The 18,897-nt window shown below is 58.0% G+C and overlaps 1 protein-coding gene across 6 annotated transcripts in view; it reads left to right on the top strand.

The window, feature by feature from the left end:
* RNF123 (ring finger protein 123) overlaps window positions 1-18,897 on the top strand; it is a 32,469-nt gene that overhangs the window by 8,845 nt on the left and 4,727 nt on the right. For 4 of the 6 annotated variants that reach the window (XM_055276758.2, XM_055276796.2, XM_063609456.1 and 1 more), the window contains 30 exons: window positions 67-121; window positions 234-319; window positions 622-708; window positions 937-1,004; window positions 1,162-1,287; window positions 1,649-1,763; window positions 1,849-1,953; window positions 2,419-2,544; window positions 2,664-2,756; window positions 2,828-2,901; window positions 3,680-3,797; window positions 3,999-4,098; window positions 4,270-4,331; window positions 4,520-4,591; window positions 4,819-4,939; window positions 5,600-5,701; window positions 6,824-6,930; window positions 7,158-7,356; window positions 7,714-7,859; window positions 8,164-8,247; window positions 8,973-9,080; window positions 14,554-14,731; window positions 15,585-15,659; window positions 15,809-15,896; window positions 15,981-16,068; window positions 16,161-16,245; window positions 17,646-17,785; window positions 17,893-18,081; window positions 18,173-18,248; window positions 18,478-18,562. In XM_055276758.2, the coding sequence (XP_055132733.1) occupies window positions 67-121; window positions 234-319; window positions 622-708; window positions 937-1,004; window positions 1,162-1,287; window positions 1,649-1,763; window positions 1,849-1,953; window positions 2,419-2,544; window positions 2,664-2,756; window positions 2,828-2,901; window positions 3,680-3,797; window positions 3,999-4,098; window positions 4,270-4,331; window positions 4,520-4,591; window positions 4,819-4,939; window positions 5,600-5,701; window positions 6,824-6,930; window positions 7,158-7,356; window positions 7,714-7,859; window positions 8,164-8,247; window positions 8,973-9,080; window positions 14,554-14,731; window positions 15,585-15,659; window positions 15,809-15,896; window positions 15,981-16,068; window positions 16,161-16,245; window positions 17,646-17,785; window positions 17,893-18,081; window positions 18,173-18,248; window positions 18,478-18,562 (3,158 nt within the window). Of the gene's footprint in view, window positions 1-66; window positions 122-223; window positions 320-621; window positions 709-936; window positions 1,005-1,161; window positions 1,288-1,648; window positions 1,764-1,848; window positions 1,954-2,418; window positions 2,545-2,663; window positions 2,757-2,827; window positions 2,902-3,679; window positions 3,798-3,998; window positions 4,099-4,269; window positions 4,332-4,519; window positions 4,592-4,818; window positions 4,940-5,599; window positions 5,702-6,823; window positions 6,931-7,157; window positions 7,357-7,713; window positions 7,860-8,163; window positions 8,248-8,972; window positions 9,081-14,553; window positions 14,732-15,584; window positions 15,660-15,808; window positions 15,897-15,980; window positions 16,069-16,160; window positions 16,246-17,645; window positions 17,786-17,892; window positions 18,082-18,172; window positions 18,249-18,477; window positions 18,563-18,897 lie in introns of those variants that run through there. The other 2 variants (XM_063609452.1, XM_055276776.2) reach the window with 2 other exon arrangements.

Genomic DNA, 18,897 nt, shown 5'->3' with positions numbered 1-18,897 from the left:
CTTTTTCCCTTGGGGAGATGCTCTGTGTGCCTGGGAGCAAGCCCACCACCCCTCTTCTTCACCCAGGTGATTGGACACAGCAACTTTGGCACCATCCGCTCTACCACATGCGTGTACAAAGGTGAGACCTTACCCTGCTGTGGCCTAGGTAGTTGGGAGAAAGTTTAAGGGCCCAGGCATGAGGCAAGAGGCAGTCTTTGTCCACCTCGTGGCCCTAACTCAGCTCTTTCCAGGGAAATGGGTCTACGAGGTCCTCATCTCCTCCCAGGGGCTCATGCAGATCGGCTGGTGCACCATCAGCTGCCGCTTCAACCAGGAGGTACACGTTGGGGAGGGGACCCCTCCCTGGGCCCAGGGAGAGCTTCTCCTGCCACAGGCCTCATCAGGTCTCTGGATACCCTCAGAACTGCCCAGGACCCTAACAAACCTGGACTGCCCTCTGGAGAAGAAACGTGTCCCACCCAATCCCAGGCACCCCAGCTCAGAGAATACTCCTTACTCTTTCCCTCAGATCATATGTTCCCTTCTGTAGAGCCATATGCGTCCAAGGCTGGTGATTGGTGGGCTCTGGCCCAGCCCCTGCCTGCCTCACCAGGGACCTCATAGGCATTTCCTCCCTAGGAGGGGGTTGGAGATACACACAACTCCTATGCCTATGATGGCAACCGCGTGCGCAAGTGGAACGTGACCACGACGAATTATGGCAAGGTGAGAGCCAAGCCCCTGTGGGTCATCCGCCCCGTGACTGTCACTACAGCTTATTTGGAGCTGCTGGGCAGCCATAAGGGACTATAGGGCACCAGGGAAGGGTCAGGGACCCAGGTCCTTTGTCCTTGTGGCTAGTCTCCCTTGGGTGGTTCTGGAAATGCAGCTGGGGTTCAGAGCCAGCAGGCTGCTGGGCTTCTGTGCATCTGGTGAGGCCTCCTCTCATGGCAGGCGTGGGCAGCGGGGGACATCGTGAGCTGCCTGATCGACCTGGATGATGGCACTCTGTCCTTCTGCCTGTGAGTTTCCTATCTCTATGCACAGGCCTGGCCCCTGGGGGCTCCCCAGACTGCCCCCAGTTTCCTGGGCCCTGTAAGGGGCCAGGCTGAGTTTGATAGCCTGAGGGTGGGCAACCACATGCTTAGCACTGGCTCACAGACCCACCCTTCTCCCCAGGAACGGTGTATCACTGGGCACTGCCTTTGAGAACCTGTCCAGGGGCCTGGGCATGGCCTACTTCCCAGCCATCAGCCTCTCTTTCAAGGAGTCCGTGGCCTTCAACTTCGGCAGCCGTCCTCTGCGATATCATTTTGTGAAGACGGCTGTGGGCTGCTCAGAAGCTCTTGGGGAAGCTGGGATGAGGGGCTCCCTACCCCAGGGGTGTCATGGGCTGGTGGCAGGCCCTGGCTGCTGCAGAGTTAGTGGGGGGCCATGCAGGGTGTCAAAGACAACTTTCCTTGCAGCAGCCTGGTTGGTTGGGTGCCCTTGTCTGCATTGAACAGATGAGGAATGTGAAGCATCCTCCCTAGGGAGAATAAGTGGGCAAGTTGTGATGCAAACCAGCCCTGCCTTAGAGCCCAGGCCCCTGGCGGGGGGTGGGCAGTGGAGAGGGAGTGGGCATGTCTGAGCCACAGATAAGGCGTTGCTGGCTTAACTCTGGTACCTACCCAGTGGCGGGCTACCGGCCCCTGCAGGACCCACCGAGTGCTGACCTGGTGCGGGCACAGAGGTTGCTGGGCTGCTTCCGGGCAGTGCTGAGTGTGGAGCTGGACCCTGTGGTGAGCCGGGGTCTGGGCCAGGCGGGGTGGGGGGCTTCCACAGCCTCCTGCCCCTCACACTTCTCCCTCCTCCCCCTCCACACAGGAGGGGCGGCTATTGGACAAGGAGAGCTCCAAGTGGCGGTTGCGGGGCCAGCCCACCGTCCTCCTCACACTGGCCCACATCTTCCATCACTTCGCACCGCTCCTGGTGAGCGGCACTGGGAGGGGCATGGGAGGGGAGGAGACAGGCCATGCTAGACACGCCCATGGTAGATGTGCCCTCACTAGGGGCTGCGGTGCTGAGGCGCCTGAGGTCCTGTAGCATCACCTGGCGGGGGCCCCATGTGACCAGGGCCCTCAGACCTCAAAGTCAGTCCCCCAGAGAAACAGGGACATTGCAAACCAAGGGCATCAGGGGATGTCCTGGAAAGAAGACTGAAGGATAATAACATCCCAGGCCAAGGAAACTGTGTGTGCCAAGCCTTAGAGGAGCCACAGGGCAATGTCCTTCTTGTCCCTCAGTCAGACCCCGGAAGGGGTCATCTATGTTTGGTGTTGCTCGAGTGGCTCAAGGCTCTGTGCCTGAGGCTTGTGCCTCGGCCATGTGCCAGGGCAGGGGTGCCTTGACCAGAGTGGAGGGCCACCACCTCACCAGTGCCTGGCCTTGGTGCAGCGCAAGGTGTACCTGGTGGAGGCTGTGCTCATGAGCTTCCTGCTGGGCATCGTGGAGAAGGGCACACCCGCACAGGCACAGTCCGTGGTGCACCAGGTCCTGGACCTCTTGTGGCTCTTCATGGAGGTGAGGCTTCTGACCTCAGGCCTCAGGCCTGGCTGTCAGTCTTCACTGGGGTCGGGAAGATACGGGGAGAATCTTGGAAAAGGCCCCAGTCATGGCTGCCTTGGCATTTCTTCCCCCAGGACTACGAGGTACAAGATTGCCTCAAGCAGTTGATGATGTCTCTGCTTCGGCTGTACCGGTTCTCACCCATCGTCCCAGATCTGGGCCTACAGGTGGGAGCCCCTGCCCCTGCCCTGAGCCCCCTGGGACTCGCCTGTCCACTCTGAACGCCCCCTCTCCACAGATCCATTACCTGCGGCTCACTATCGCCATCCTGAGGCATGAGAAATCTCGCAAGTTTCTGCTTAGCAACGTCCTGTATCCTTTCCTTGCTGCCAGGCAGGCCAGACATGGGGTGCCCTCTGGACTCAGCAGAGGCCAGGAAGGGGAGTGTCATCAGGCCAGGGGTCCCCTGGGAGCATCACGAGGACCAGAGCTACCCAACATGTGGCACTTTCTCTACAGAGCAAGGACGAGAGAGCAAAGGACTGAGCCTGGCCAGCCAGCCTAGCCAGGGGGTTCTGAATGACTACAGACTCTGGCTATGCGGAGGTGTGGGAGGGGCCACAGGGCCTGCCCTCTTCGGCCACAGCCCAGCACTTTTGTTCATGTTCCACAATGGGGATTCCTGCAAGATCTTTAAGGAGGCAGCTCTTCCTGCTTCCCAGAATTGTTGAGAACTGCATGAGTGAGTGAGCACAGCTTTGAGCCCCTGGCTGGGAAGCCTCAGCTCATAGCCGTTTTCTTGGTCTGGGGTCTTCCAGCCTCCAAGAGGCAGACACAAAGCTGGGAGACACAGAGGTCAGAGTTGGGGCCTGAGAAAAGGCCACCAGGCCCTCTCTGCAGCTTGTCCCACAGTCATCTGTTCCTGTGACAAGCCCTTATCGTGCACCTGCTGGGTACTGGAGCTGGTGGGCTTAACCACCACAGCTTTTTGTCAGGGAGCATGCCCTGGGGGTCAGACACATAGCAACATGCCCCTGTGGTGGTGGGAGAGCTGTGGTAGGCACATCCAGGGATGGGCTCCTGGGGAAGGACTCCTGAGGGTGTGCGGAGTGCCCTTTGGCAAGCAGAGCCCTGCCTTGACACCCACCAGCTTCGACGTGCTCCGCTCCGTCGTCTTCTTTTACATCAAGAGCCCCCTGCGTGTGGAGGAGGCCGGCCTGCAAGAGCTCATTCCCACCACCTGGTGGCCCCACCGCTCCAGTAGGGAGGTGAGTGTACCCCAAGTGGGATGGGCAGAGGTCATGGCAAGGGCTGGCCTGGGCATCTGGCCACCTGGCATCTAGCATGAGGCCTTTGCATTGGCCCTGGTCCCTGGAGCCCTGGGGAATGGAGTGTGGGTGTTCTGAGTGAAGGAGGCCTGGCTAGGTCCTGGGTGACCCTGCTGTATTCCACCTGCTACCCCTGCCTAGGGCAAAGAGAGCACAGAGATGAAGGAGGAGACTGCAGAGGAGCGGCTGCGGCGGCGAGCTTATGAACGGGGCTGCCAGCGGCTCAGGAAGCGCATCGAAGGTCGGCCCGCCTTGGGCACGGGGTAGGGTGGGAGGTGTGTGTATGCACATGAGGGTGCTTGGAGGTGCCCATGTCTAGGTGGGACTCAGGGAACCCTGGTGGTGGAGCCCTGGCCCAAACCTGCCCCCATCCCCCGGAGCCTGAGGGCCATGTTCCTCACCTCACCTCCAGTGGTGGAAGAACTACAGGTCCAGATCCTGAAGCTGCTGCTGGACAATAAAGATGACAATGGGGTGAGTGACTCCCAGAGCCCTGGGTGGGGCCCTGTGGGGAGGGATGCTGCACTGGGCCTTAAGAGCCAGAGGGTGGGGACTGGCTTTGGTTCCCGTGGCAGGGGCTGGGGGAAGGTGCAGCACTGAGCTAGCCCGGTCTGGGCCGGCATTCTCAGCTCAGCACAGCCTCACTTTTCCCTCCCTCAAAGGGTGAAGCTTCTAGGTACATCTTCCTGACCAAGTTTCGCAAGTTTCTGCAGGAGAACGCCAGTGGCCGGGGGGTAGGTGTCCTCCAGGCCAGCCCACTGTGGACCCCCATCTGCACTACACAGGCCACGCCTTCAGCACCTGGCGCCTCTCGGACTGCCTCGTCCCTGCCTAGGCCCAAGCTTTTCTCTGCTGCTTTTCCCTCCCTGCTCAACCCTCGACCCTCGGGCAGGGCCTTGAATGAGGAATGGGCAAGGCACTGGGCTGGTACCAATGCATGTTTCATGCCTGGTGCCCACAGAACATGCCCATGCTCTGCCCCCCTGAGTACATGGTCTGCTTCTTACACCGGCTGATCTCTGCCCTGCGCTACTATTGGGATGAATACAAGGCTTCCAATCCCCATGCTTCCTTCAGTGAGGGTGAGTGGCACTGGGGCCCCAGGTCAGTGAGGCTGGACAGAGCCAGGAGTAGGGCAGCCCCTAATGTTAGTGCAGAGTGCTGACCTGAGGCTGTGGGCTGTGGGGAGCTGTCCCCAGCATCCTGCCTGGTTGAGTCCTACCCAGCCACAGGCGGCTTCTCCACTGGGGCAGCAGGAGCCCTGCACCCCAGGCCTGCCGATCCTGTATTTGCTCTGATTGTCCCATGGGCTCCTACTGTTGTGGGCTCTTTTCTTCCGTCCTTGCCCCCCATTTCTCTGTGCGTCCTTTATAGGGCTGCCTTGGGTGGGTGCTGCGGGGCCTTGTGTTCGAGTCCCCAAGGGTCAGTGGGAGCCTTACCTGCCCTGGATTGGGGGATATCCCACAGGACTGGGGCTGGGCCTCTCTGCTTCTCCTGAGTGAACGGCTGCCATGAGTACCCCCATCACCCCAAGTTATGCAGCTGCTGGCTCTGACCTGAAATGGCAGGGGTGGAGAGGAGGTAGGGGAGGTCTGGGCTCTGGTTCCTCTGTCTGCCTGGATGGGTGAGTGGCCAAGGCCAGAATTCCCAGGCTGTGCTAGGCCAGATTGGAGGGGAGGGCTGTGGGGAGGGTCTTCCTGCTGGGCCCGGACCACTGGCCTAGCCTCCTCAACTCCTCGCAGAGGCCTACATCCCGCCCCAGGTCTTCTATAATGGCAAGGTGGACTACTTTGACCTGCAGCGCCTGGGGGGCCTCCTCTCGCACCTGCGGAAGACCCTCAAAGGTGTGTGCAGGCCTGTGGGCCAGGAGCAGTTCTGGGGCCAGGTGGGGGACTGTCCCTGAGCCTGCTCTGCTGTGGATGCTGAGCCATCCTATGGCCACCAGAGGGTGCCCAAGTCTCTCCACCCACTCAGGCAGGGAGCTACTGATCCGCCTGCCCTGCATCTGGGCAGCTTCTCTTTCCCTCCAGCACCCACGCCATAGGGGTCGGGCGTGCCTGGCAGGAGACCAGGGATCTTGGTGAGGTGTGGATGGGGCGTGCAGGTGCTGCCGGAGCTGCCTTCAGGGATGAGCACAAGCTGCTCCGGTGCAGGGCTGAGGGCACAGCAAGAGCAAGGCCCTGAGCCGGGCATGAGGGTGGGTCTGTGCTGTCAGAACCTCTCTCTGGCTGCCGCAGTGTGTACGCCGGAGTGCAGGGGCTGAGAGACAGGGAGGCCAGGTGTCCCCACACAGGAGATAAGGGCCTGCCCAGGTAGGTAGGGGAGGGCACAGGTGGAGGAGAGGAGTCAGGATGACCTCAGGCTTCCTGCCAGAGGTTGTGTGGATGGGGCGCCATCAGGGAGAGGGGCTGCAGGAGGTGGTGGAGATGAGAAATTCTGTGTTGCACACAGCGCGTTTAGCGGAGAGCAAGGCCTGGGCTGGAGGCAGCGAAGGCGAGGTCAGTTGTCAGCATGGAGGTGGGGATGAGCCTGGGATGAGGCTTGGCTCCCACTGGGAGTGCCCAGAATGAAGCAGTCCTGGCATCTCCTTTTGTTTATGGAGTAGTCAGAGAGTGGGGGAGGCCCTGGAGAGCAGGAGGTCCTGGGAAATAAAGCCAGGGACCGGCAGGAAGGGCATGATGGGCTTACATCTATGTAGAATAAAGAAAGTCAATTTGAAAATAAATGAAAAAGAAGGGTGCGATGGGGAAGGCCTCCTGCTACTGAGTGGCGGCTAGACGGGGCCCTTGAGATGCAAAGTAAGGGCTGGGTGGAGGAGGCGGAGGGGCGAGGGGCAGATACGGTGCTAAACCGGGCTCTGCAAGGCCTCCTGCCCAGCGTGCTGGGCTCTCTCACCATCCTGGGCACTTCCACTGTGGCCCCTTGTGCCACCACTGGCCTGAGAACCCTCCTGCTCTTCCTCCCAGATGACCTTGCTTCCAAAGCCAACGTTGTGATCGACCCACTGGAGCTCCAGTCAACCACCATGGATGACCTAGACGAGGATGAGGAGCCAGCCCCAGCTATGGCCCAGGTGCCGCAGTGGGGACAAGCGGTGGGATTTGTGTTGGGCTTTTCCTGTATCTTATGGGCAGGGGTCTCATCCAGGGCCACCTCCCGCTGCATGCAGGCAAGGGGTTTCTCACCGGGCTGGCCCCTCGCTGTGGATGGAGGCATGGACCCTCCCTCACGATTCTCCAGCCCCGTGGGCCAGGGGAACCCTGAGCCAGCCCTGGTCCTGGCCTCCTTTCTTCACTGCAGCGCCCCATGCAGGCCCTGGCTGTCGGGGGGCCACTGCCCCTGCCCCGGCCCGGCTGGCTCAGTTCTCCAACTTTGGGCCGAGCCAACCGCTTCCTCAGCACAGCGGCTGTGAGCCTCATGACCCCACGGCGGCCTCTGAGCACCTCAGAGAAAGTGAAGGTCCGCACGCTGAGCGTGGAGCAGAGGACGCGTGAGGATAGTAGGTGCTCGGTGGGGTCAGGCAGGTCCCCGAAGGACCCTTCCGTAGTGTACAGTCCCTGCCCCAGGCAAAGCCAAAATGCACCCCATGCCCTCCCAGCCCTGTGGCCTGGCAGCATCCCAGGAGTGCAGGAAGCACACTCCGAGGGCAGGAGATCAATGCCACAGAAATAGGTCCTGGCACCGCAGGCCTTGCCCTGCACCCCACCCCCACCCCCACCGCCATGCCCCCATGGGCTCCCCGCGGGTCCCTCCTTGGGCACAGGAATGGGAGGGCTGCTTTCCTCTCCTGCCGTGAGGCAGGCTCAGGAGAGCCGGGATGGCCCTACCCTTGACCCTGCCCTCCCCGACTCCCCAGTTGAAGGCAGCCACTGGAATGAGGGCTTGCTGCTGGGGCGGCCCCCCGAGGAGCCTGAGCAGCCCCTCACCGAGAACTCGCTGCTGGAAGTCCTGGATGGGGCGGTCATGATGTACAACCTCAGCGTACACCAGCAGCTGGGCAAGGTCGTGCACTGTTGGACCCCAAGTTGGGTGGCGGGTGTTGTGCGTGTTTGGTTGCGTGTATGCATGCCTGTGTGCACATGGGCCCGCAGGGCTGTCTGTTCAAGACCGTGCATGGGAGCACATGCCTCAGTGAGGCTGGTTTCTGCTCCTGCTGCCTCAGTCTGACCTGCTGACTGTTGTGGGAATGGGACTGCCCTGGGCCTAAGGTTGGGACCTTGGCAGGGCTGGGGTCCAGACTGGGTCTGAAGAAGCCTGGATGAAGTGCCCAAGGGGCACTCTGGACATGTGGTCCCATGCTGTGTAGATGGTGGGTGTCTCCGATGATGTCAATGAATATGCTATGGCTCTGAGGGACACAGAGGACAAGCTCCGCCGGTGCCCCAAGCGGGTAAGGACCACATAGTCTTGGTGGGGGGCAGCTTGCTTACTCGTACAGGTAACCACAGATGAAGTCTGGTTCTGGGGGCTGCCCTGGCAGTTCTCATCCCTGCCCTAGCCCTGGCCATAGCACGCCAGTGAGAGTGGGGCTGGCAGCAAGGCCTGGCACCCATCACCAGTGTGGCCTGTGCCTAGGTGCCTCCCACCCCCTGGGCCCAATAAATGCTGAAGCATACCCACTCTCCTCATCAATTATGCATTGACCCTGAGTGCTTCCTCGGCCACTTGCAGAGTCAGCACGAAGTAGGGCCTGGCTCTGCTGCACCCTCCAGAGCCCTCTGCTGTAGCTACCCTGGCCTAGGAAGGTGGGGCCCAGTGTGTCCAGGCTGAGCTTCCCTGGCAGCCCCCACCCACCCCCACCTGTCAACAGATCCCTGGGCCTGGCAGCTGGGGGAGCAGCGGTTCTGGCATCAGATCCCTGGGTGCTCTGGCCAGCGGCTCACAGACCCTCAGCTGGGCCTCACTTCCATGTCATGAGGGGACCACCATGGCCCTGTTCTGAGGCTGGCTCAGGGTCACCAGAGGGTCAGTGGCAGAAGAAGGTTTTGAAAAATGGAGCCCAATCCCTTGCCTGCTCCAGGCACTAGAGGGCCCTTCCTAGGCTGCCTGCAGGGTCAGGGTGGACCTGGGTATGGGGCCATGTCTTGATTGTCCTCCTTTCCCCTTGGGTGGCAGAGGAAGGACATCCTTGCAGAGTTGACCAAGAGCCAGAAGGTTTTCTCAGAAAAGCTGGACCACCTGAGCCGCCGTCTTGCCTGGGTCCACGCCACTGTCTACTCCCAGGTGAGCCGGTATTGCAGCTGCCCCTTCCCGACCTGTCTGGTCACGGGTCTGGCAAGGTTGTGCCAGGGCCCTTGATGCCCCCACCCTCTCGGGCCTCTGGCACATACGTGTCCCTTCCCACCCTTCAGACTCCATCACCCCATGCCATGTCCCCTGTACCCCTCATGCCCTGTGGACTGAGGAAGTGCAGTTTCTGGACCTCCAGTACACCTCATAGACCTGTCGTTCGAGGAACAAACCCTGTCTGTCTGCCTCCCCTGCTCCCACCCCCTCCCAGTTTTTTGGCCCCCATCCTTCTCTCCCAGTGCATCAGGGGCTCTGCAGTCTTTCGTGGAGGCACACCCCACCCTCTGTGTCTGCCTCTGTCTGACTCATTACCACCCGAGGCCACTGGCTTGTTCCCCACTCACTCACTCATTCACTTGCTCATTCATTCAATAACATGCACCCAAAACCTGGTGTGTGCCAGGTGCTGTCCTGGACACCAGGGACACACACACATTAATAAGTCAGAAAGACGAGCCTCTGCCCTCTCAAGGCACTCAGCCTGGTCAGATACATGGATGGACAGACGGATGGATGGGGCACTCCTGCTGTGACTGAAGTTTCACCCCCCGGCCTCAGACCCTCTGGACTTGTTTCCTCTCCCTGCCCTTCCTGGCATCTCTTCCCCAACCAGTGAGTGCCCTGAGAGTCTCTTCAGGTGCCCAGGTCAGGGTATCTGCCGTCTTCTTGGGCATGCCTCTGCATGACTGGGTGATCGAGGCCTTTGGTGTCCCCATTTCTTTTTTTTTTTTTTTTTTGAGACAGAGTCTCGCTCTGTCGCCCAGGCTGGAATGCAGTGGCGCAATCTCGGCTCACTGCAAGCTCCGCCTCCCGGGTTCACGCCATTGTCCTGCCTCAGCGTCTCCGAGTAGCTGGGACCACAGGCGCCCGCCACCACGCCCGGCTGATTTTTTTTGCATTTTTAGTAGAGACGGGGTTTCACCGTGGTCTCGATCTCCTGACCTCGTGATCCGCCCGCCTCGGCCTCCCAAAGTGCTGGGATTACAAGCCTGAGCCACCGCGCCCGGCCTGATGTCCCCATTTCTATCATCTCTGCTTGCTGTTTCTTCTCATGGCTCTTTTGCAAAACCCAAACCACCTCCACCTTTTTCCCATTCCTGACTCTCTTGCTACCCTGGATGACCATGCTTACTGCCCCATGACAGGAACTTCCTCTCCCTTCTGCCCTGAGATTTCCTGCCTGCCCACCTCCCTCAGAAGTTTGGCTGCCCTCTCCCACACTGTCTTCTCAAGACCCTTGCCCTCTCATCTCTCTGCCTTTTTTTAGTTATGCTAAAATATGTGTGACATAAAATGTACCATCCTAGCTGTTGTTGTTGTTTTTTTTTTTTTTTGAGACAGAGTCTTACTCTGTTGCCCAGGCTGGAGTGCAATGGCATGATCTTGGCTCACTGCAACCTCTGTCTCCCGGGTTCAAGCAGTTCTCCTGGATTATAGATGTGCCACTGCGCCCGGTTAATTTTTGTATTTTTTCGTAGAGACAGGGTTTTGCTATGTTGGCCTGGCTGGTCTCAAACTCCTGGCCTCATGTGATCCTCCCATCTCGGCCTCCCAAAGTGCTGGGATTACAGGCATGCGCCACCATGCCCAGCCACCCATCATAGCCATTTTTAAGTGTTAAGTCTATTCACATTGTCGTACAGCTAATCTCCACACTCATTTCATCTTGCAAAACTGATACTCCGTGCCTGTTGAACAAAACCTCCTATCCTCCCTTCCCCAGCTTCCCTGACAGCTCCCACCCACCCCCACCTGTCGGCAGATCCCTGGGCCTGGCAGCTGGGGGAGCAGCGGTTCTGGCATCAGGTCCCTGGGTGCTCTGGCCAGCGGCTCACAGACCCCCAGCTGGGCCTCACTTCCATGTCATGAGGGGACCACCATGGCCCTGTTCTGAGGCTGGCTCAGGTTGCCCCTGGCAACCACCATCCTACTTTCTGTTTCTGAATTTGACTATTCTAAGCACCTCATCTAGGGAGAATCATACACTATTCGTTCTTTTGTGTCTAGCTTTAGCATAATGTCCTCAAGGTTCATTCGTATTATAGCCTGTGTCAGAATTTCTTCATTTTCCAGGCTGAATAATATTCTGCTGTACAGACACCACATTTCATGTATCCAGTCCTTTGCTGCTGGACACTCAGGTTGCTTCTACTTTGGGCTACTGTGAATAATGCTGTAATGAACATGGGTGTGCAAAGACCTCTTTGAGACCCTAATTTCAATTCTTTTGGTTATATACCCAGAAGTGGAATTACTGTATCATATGGTAATTCTGTTTTTTATTTTATTTTTAATTTTTATTTTTTATTTTTTTTGAGATGGAGTCTCACTGTGTCGCCCAGGCTGGAGTGCAATGGTGTGATCTCGGCTCACATCCTGGGTTCAAGTGTTCTCCTGCCTCAGCCTCCCGAGTAGCTGGGACTACAGGCGCGCACCACCATGCTTGGCTAATTTTTGTATTTATTTTTTCTTTTTTTTTGAGGTGGAGTTTTGCTCTTGTTGCCCAGGCTGGAGTGCAATGGCGTGATCTTGGCTCACAGCAGCCTCTGCCTCCCAGGTTCAAGCGATTCTCCTGCCTCAGCCTCCTGAGTAGCTGGGATTACAGGCATGTGCCACCATGCCCGGCTAATTTTGTATTTTTTTTTTAGTAGAGATGGGGTTTCTTCATATTGATCAGACTGGTCTTGAACTCCCGACCTCAGGTGATTGGCCCGCCTTGGCCTCCCAAAGTGCTGGGGTTACAGGCGTGAGCCACCGCACCCTGCAATTTTTGTATTTTTTGTACCGATGGGGTTTCACCATGTTCGTCAGGCTGGTCTTGAACTCTTGACCTCAGGTGATCCGCCTGCCTCGGCCTCCCAAAGTGCTGGGATTACAGGCATGAGCCACTGCGCCCGGCCAATTCTGTTGTTTAAGTTTTTGGAAACTACCGTATCGTTTCTACAGTGGCTGTGCCTGTTACATTCTCACCAGTAGTGCATGAGGGTTCCAATTTCTCCATACATATCCTTATCAATGCTTGCTATTTTCTGCCCTTTTTTTTTTCTTGGTAGAGACAGGGTCTCACTATGTTGCCCAGTTGTCAGACTCCTGGGTTCAAGGAATCCTTCTGCCTCAGCCTCCCAAAGTGCGGGGATTATAGGCATGAGCCACCACACCCGGCAATTTCTTTTTTTTTTTTTTTTTTGAGACAGAGTCTCGATCTGTCGCCCAGGCTGGAGTGCAGTGGCGCAATCTCGGCTCACTGCAAGCTCCGCCTCCCGGGTTCACGCCATTCTCCTGCCTCAGCCTCTCCGAGTAGCTGGGACTACAGACACCTGCCACCACCCGTGGCTAATTTTTGTATTTTTAGTAGAGATGGGGTTTCACCATGTTGGCCAGGCTGATCTTGAACTCCTGACCTCAGGTGATCTGCCTGCCTCGGCCTCCCAAAGTGCTGGGATTACAGGCTTCAGCCACCGCGCCTGGCCATATCCTATAATTTTGCTGAATTTATTTATTAATCCTAGTTGGGGTTTTTTTTGTGTGTGTGGATCTTAAGGATTTTCTACTTATAAAATCATGTCTGTGAACAGAGATAATTTTACTTTATCCTTTCCAGTGTGGTTTCCTTTCTTTTTCATGCTTGGTTGCTCTGGCTGGGATTTCCAGGACTGTGCTGAGCAGAAGTAGAGAAAGTGGCACACTTGTCTTGGTCTGAGGGAGGGAGAGATTATAGTCTGTTACCATTGAGTGTGATGTTAGATGGAGGCTTTTCATATATGGTCTTTAATATATTGAACTGCTTTCATTCTCTGCAGCTTCAGCACTAACTCACCTGTGTCTTTCTAATCCCATTATTAATAGAAAGACTCACTCCTGTAAACCAGCACTTTGGGAGGCTGAAGCGGGAGGATCACTTGAAGCCAGGAGTTCATGACCAGCCTGGGCAACCCATCTTTACAAAAAAAAAAAAAATTTTAATTAGCAGGGCATGGTGACACATGCCTGTAGTCCCTGCTACTCTGAGGTCAGGAGTTCAAGACCAGCCTGGCCAACATGGCGAAACCCCATCTCTCCTAAAAATACAAAAATTAGCCGAACATGGTATCACATACCTGTAGTCCCAGCTACTCTGGAGGCTGAGGCAGGAGGATCACATGAGCTCAGGAGTTCCAGGTTACAATGAACTGTGATTGTGCCACTGCATTCCAGCCTTGACTCTATATGTGCCCAAAAGTTATGCTCTCTCCTTCTTTCTCTGTCTTAGCTGCTACATCTTCCCCTTCATCTCCCTCCAGCACAGGCTCTTCCCCATCTCTGAAATAGTCGCACCAGGGTCTCTGTCTGCCCCCATCTCAATCCGGCCGGCACATTTCCATCTCCTTTGCATTGATGCCTTAGCTCTGATGGGGCCATTGCCATCCCCTCGCCAGACACAGTCTTCGCTGGCCTTCTGTAGCAGCAGGATCATTGCTGCCTAGGTTTGCGCCCAGGCCCTCCCTCTAACCTCTTGCTTACATCTTCTCCTCAGTTCCTTGGGTTTTAGGGCACATCAGAGAGCTGGTGTGAAGCCCAGGTGCTCTGACCGCACTCCAAGACACACACACGGGTGCTGTGGGTCTGGGCTGGGGCCTGAGGCCTCATTCTTACCTGGGCTCCTTTGTGAGACCCTGACATGGACTTTGTGGAAAACACATTGTGGGGAGCAGGGCCCTCAGCAGGTTTTGTCTGTTTCCTGTGACCTCTGTTCCGCCAGTCACACTGCCCCCTGCCTTCCCACCACCTTCTCCTTTGCACTCCAGATCGAATTTCTGCCTATCTGCTTGCCATCGCCAGCTCTCTTGGGCCCTCCACGCACCTTGTACTCCACTTTTCAACACAGACTTCCGGTCACAGCACCCTCTTGCCTAAAACTTGCTTACAGGCTGAGGCAGGCAGATCACCTGAGGTCAGGAGTTCAAGACCAGCCTGGCCAACATGGCGAAACTCTATCTCTCCTAAAAATACAAAAATTAGCCGAGTGTGGTATCACATACCTGTAGTCCCAGCTACTCGGGAGGCTGAGGCAAGACAATCCCTTGAACTTGAGAGGCGGAGGTTCCAGTGAGCCGAGATGGCGTCACTGCACTCCAGCCTGGGTGACTCCATCTCAAAAAAAAAAAAAAAAAAAAAAAAACTTGCTTACAAATATGCTGACCAGAGTTCTGGCCTGGGTCGCAGTAATGCGTCCTCCAGGCTAAGCGCGTCCCTCTTGTGTGCTGAGGACTTGATTGCCCTGCTTGAGCTACTGCTCATGCTTCCTGAAATCCAGGTCTCAGTTGTGCTGTCGTAGGCCTGGGGAGGCCTTTCCTGATCCCCAGGCCAGGACATGCCCCCAAGACCCCACTGGTGCGCAACCCAGCAGCACCCCATGTGCCTCCTGCAGGAGAAGATGCTGGACATCTACTGGCTGCTGCGCGTGTGCCTGCGGACCATTGAGCACGGTGATCGCACAGGGTCTCTCTTTGCCTTCATGCCTGAGTTCTACTTGAGTGTGGCCATCAACAGCTACAGTGCTCTCAAGAATTACTTTGGTCCCGTGCACAGCATGGAGGAGCTCCCAGGTGATGGAACCATTCAGGCTGGGGCAGAAGCAGAAAAGGGGTCTCTAGTGTGAGCCCTAGGAGCCCTGGTCTGAGACCTCTGTGGCCCAGCAACACACATCTGTGAGGGCAGGGAGGGGAGGAGCTTCCTCTGTGGTTCACCCTGCAGCAAACAAACGTCTGCACCCTGCCCTGGGACCTGCAGCCACAGAGCCAGCAGCTCCCTGGCAAAGGAAAACAGACAAGATGGAACACGGTGGGTGGAGACCCCTTGGCTTTCACTTCCTTCCTAGTGCTATGAGCAACTGCTGTGGTCCAGCAGCCAGCTGGCCCTGCACCCTGACTCCCTGGCACTGGTCACAAAGCGTGGCAGTTGGTCAGGGGCAGAATGGTTTGTCTTGGTAAATCACAGCAGGGGGTGGACCCTGCTAGGGTCCACATCCGAACCTGGGTTTCTCTCAGCCTGCTGATTCCAGGCTGCGCGTGGCAGTGTATGTCTGGATCACGCAGTGAGCTGTCAGGCCCCTAGCCCACCCCCTGCCCAGCCACAGGCCTCAGTGCAGGCTTTGTCGTCAAAGACAGAGCTGTGAGTGCCCAAGGAGCTTTCACTGCTCATCAGGTGTGTGTGCTGAGATGGGTTTGAGCCCAGGTCAGGGCTCCTGCCAGGGCCTGTCATCCCCTCACAGCCTGTGCCTTAGCCCCTCCACAGCCACCAATGAATGCTTTGCCCGATGTCCCCGGATGCCACCCTTGGTCCAGGCTGGCCTTGGGAGCCAGCTGTAGAGCCTGCTACCCAAGTCCACCCAACCTGCTGACATGCCTGCCTCTGGAGCCCCCACTCCCGGCCGACACGTCTCACTTCCCGCCCTTGCAGGCTATGAAGAGACCCTGACCCGCCTGGCTGCCATTCTCGCCAAACACTTTGCCGACACACGCATTGTGGGCACTGGTGAGGGCCCTACAGAGGGTACAGGGGGAGGGGGATGGGATGGCACCTCTGGTCGGCTTTCTTCTATGAAAAATGTGGCCAGGTGGGCATGAAGCAGTGGGTCCAGGGCTCATGCCAAGCCCATGCTGAGGCATGGCGTGTCCCCACAGACATCCGAGACTCACTGATGCAGGCCCTGGCCAGCTACGTGTGCTACCCACACTCCCTGCGGGCTGTGGAGCGAATCCCCGAGGAGCAGTGAGTGGGGCCTGGGGGGCACACACCCTGGCCACGAGCACCATGCCCAGCCTCACCCCGTCTCTCCCCTCCTTGCCCTCACAGGCGTATCGCCATGGTGAGGAACCTCCTGGCACCCTATGAGCAGCGGCCCTGGGCCCAGACCAACTGGATCCTGGTGCGGCTCTGGAGGGTAAGCCTGACTTGAGGGGAGGTGGCTGAGGCTGGCTGGAGGGAGAGGGTGCCCTGTCCCATTGACCTGGGCACCGACCCCCACCTCCACAGGGCTGTGGCTTCGGGTACCGCTATACACGGCTGCCACATCTGCTGAAAACCAAACTTGAGGACGCCAATTTGCCCAGCCTCCAGAGTGAGTATCTGGGTTGGGTGAGTCCTGGGCAAGGCAGGCGGGGGCGCTTACCTCCTACTCATGGGTTCTTTCAGACTCTCCACTTCTTCCAGCCCCTCTCTGGTTCCCCTGTTGGGTCTCAGACTCCCTACCTGTCCCCTGGGGTTTCCACTTTCCCTGCTTCCTTCTAGCCCAAGGATGCTCGGGCTGGGACTTCCCCTCCCCAGCCTTGCCCACAGTCCTACCTACATGTGCCCTTTGGGCCTGGACGCTCTATGTGGGTCATGGTGAGAGGCGGCACCATCTTCCTGGCCTGCTGCAGCTCATGCAGACTGAATACTCTGTCCCTTGCCCTTTAAGCTAGCTCCCTGACCTCCAGCCTTGTCCCAGCACCATGTCCTTCTGCTTCTTTTTTGCTATCTGCTGGTGGCAGACCCTGGCCTTGGCTTAGGCCTTGGACACCTGAGTCCAGTGGGAGCACAGATTGAAGGTTGGCCAGGTCCCCAGAGGGTATTCATGAGAGTTCCTGGAGGAAGGGACATTTAGTTGGGAGCAGAGGCTGTGCCCTCTCTCCAGGGTCCAGCAAGGATTTTCCCCTAGGCCTGGCCCTTGCAGAGTGCCAGGTGTGCCACACACTGTCCTCACCCTTCATGGTGGCTCTTCTTGGCTCATGTAGTCTGTTTCTGCCCTTCTGGGCAGTGTTTTGATCCGAAGGGTGTCCCCAGAGAGGCTGAGTGTCTTGTGCTAAGTCACACAGCAAGTCCTTGCCAGTTGCCGTGGTCCTGCCTCCAGGGCGGAACTGAGCTGCAAGTGGAGAGCAGCAGTGGGGCCAGGCCTGTCCTGCTGCTGCGGGAACTATTGATTTGCATCAAGCTGGTGGGGAGGTGCGCCAGGCCCCTTACAGCTGAGGGCTCCGGTTACTGCTGCCTGCCAGCCCAGACTTGGTGCCCACCACCTCGGCCATATGCCAAGGCTAGGCCAAGGGCAGCAGAGGACGGTAGAGGACAGCAGGTTTGCAGCAGGGCTCAGAGTAGGCTCTTGGAGGAGCTGGCCTTGGTGCCGGTGGGGAAGCATCTAAGCCGCCCTGTCTAGGTCTGACCCTATCCGAAGGGTGTGCGACCCAGAACTTGCTGAGGGTCAGCCTGTGGCTGTGTGGCTGCTCTGGGCCTGGGGTGGATGGTGTGGTGTCAGGGCTGGACACAGCTGCAGCCTGGGGCTTGCCTAGTAGAAGGAGGGGACAGATTCTGTCCCAACTAACTCCAAGGCAGCTGTCCCCTGTCCCCTGCTTTCATGACCTGAGCATTCCTAGGGAGCCATCTTTCTGTCCTTATACCAAAGCCTCAATGGGCGAGGACAGAGACAAACAGGCAGAGGCCACTGCAGTGGAGTCCCTGATGATGCCGCCTCCTGTCCCCCTGCAGAGCCCTGTCCCTCCACCCTGCTGCAGCAGCACATGGCGGACCTCCTACAGCAGGGTCCTGATGTGGCACCCAGCTTCCTCAACAGCGTCCTGAATCAGCTCAACTGGGCCTTCTCTGAATTCATTGGCATGATCCAAGAGGTGGGCTGTGGTGGGGCCTCGTGGGTTACGGTGGTGCAAGGGATGAGGCCTGGTCCCAGGCTAGAGCCAGGTGCTGACCACTGCATGCCCATGTGTTGGTGGCTCAGATCCAGCAGGCTGCTGAGCGCCTGGAGCGGAACTTTGTGGACAGCCGGCAACTCAAGGTATGTGCCACCTGCTTTGACCTCTCGGTCAGCCTGCTGCGGGTCTTGGAGATGACTATCACACTGGTGCCTGAGATATTCCTTGACTGGACCCGGCCTACCTCCGAGATGCTGCTGCGGCGTCTTGCACAGGTGTGGCCATCTGGGCAACAAGGGTGGGACCCTGGGGGTGCCCCACTGATGACGCTCCCCATCCACCAATGGACTCCTGCCCCTCTCACAGCTGTTAAACCAGGTGCTGAACCGGGTGACAGCTGAGAGGAACCTGTTTGATCGTGTAGTCACCCTACGGCTGCCTGGTGAGGACCTAGATGCCCTGCACCCCAACACACTACAGGCCTTGGTTCCTCTGCTAGGAACAGTGAGGCCTGATTCCACATTCTGCCCCCGGACAGCCAGGCTTGGTGCTCTGCAGTCTCGGCTCACCCTTCTGTAGGGAGGACAGTGGACGGGTGGATGGTGTCAGGCCCGGAGCCCTTGCAGCGGGAGCATGTGGGTGGCTCATCTCTTTCCTCCCCTTCCCCTCAGGCCTAGAGAGCGTGGACCACTACCCCATTCTGGTGGCAGTGACAGGCATCCTGGTGCAGCTCCTGGTGCGTGGCCCAGCCTCAGAGTGAGTGTTGGGGACTGTGGGCCCCTGTGGGAGTTGGGTGTGTCTGTGGGGAGGGGCTGGACAGGGCCTCCTGGTACTTCAGTTTCCTCATCTGGAAAATGGACTTCAGTATCAGGTTTTCAGGCAGAGGGAAGGTGGTGAGGTGTGAACAGCCTAAATAGGGGGCAGAGGGAGCTGCTGTAAGTAGGAGAATCTGGGACCCCAGCAGGACAGGTGGCCCTGGCCCACAGAGCCACTGGCTTGTGGCCATGCCTCAGGCCAGGCATGGGAGGCAGGACTCCGGAGGGTGTGCCATCCTGTGGTGGACAGGGCCAGGCCGCCGGGAGAGCTGAACA

The sequence above is a fragment of the Symphalangus syndactylus genome, chromosome 1 (assembly GCF_028878055.3).
Source record: "Symphalangus syndactylus isolate Jambi chromosome 1, NHGRI_mSymSyn1-v2.1_pri, whole genome shotgun sequence".
NCBI classification, from domain to species: Eukaryota; Metazoa; Chordata; class Mammalia; order Primates; family Hylobatidae; genus Symphalangus; species Symphalangus syndactylus.
The sequence above is the reverse complement of the archived record's forward strand: the minus strand, read 5'-3'. Positions and strand labels throughout refer to the sequence as shown.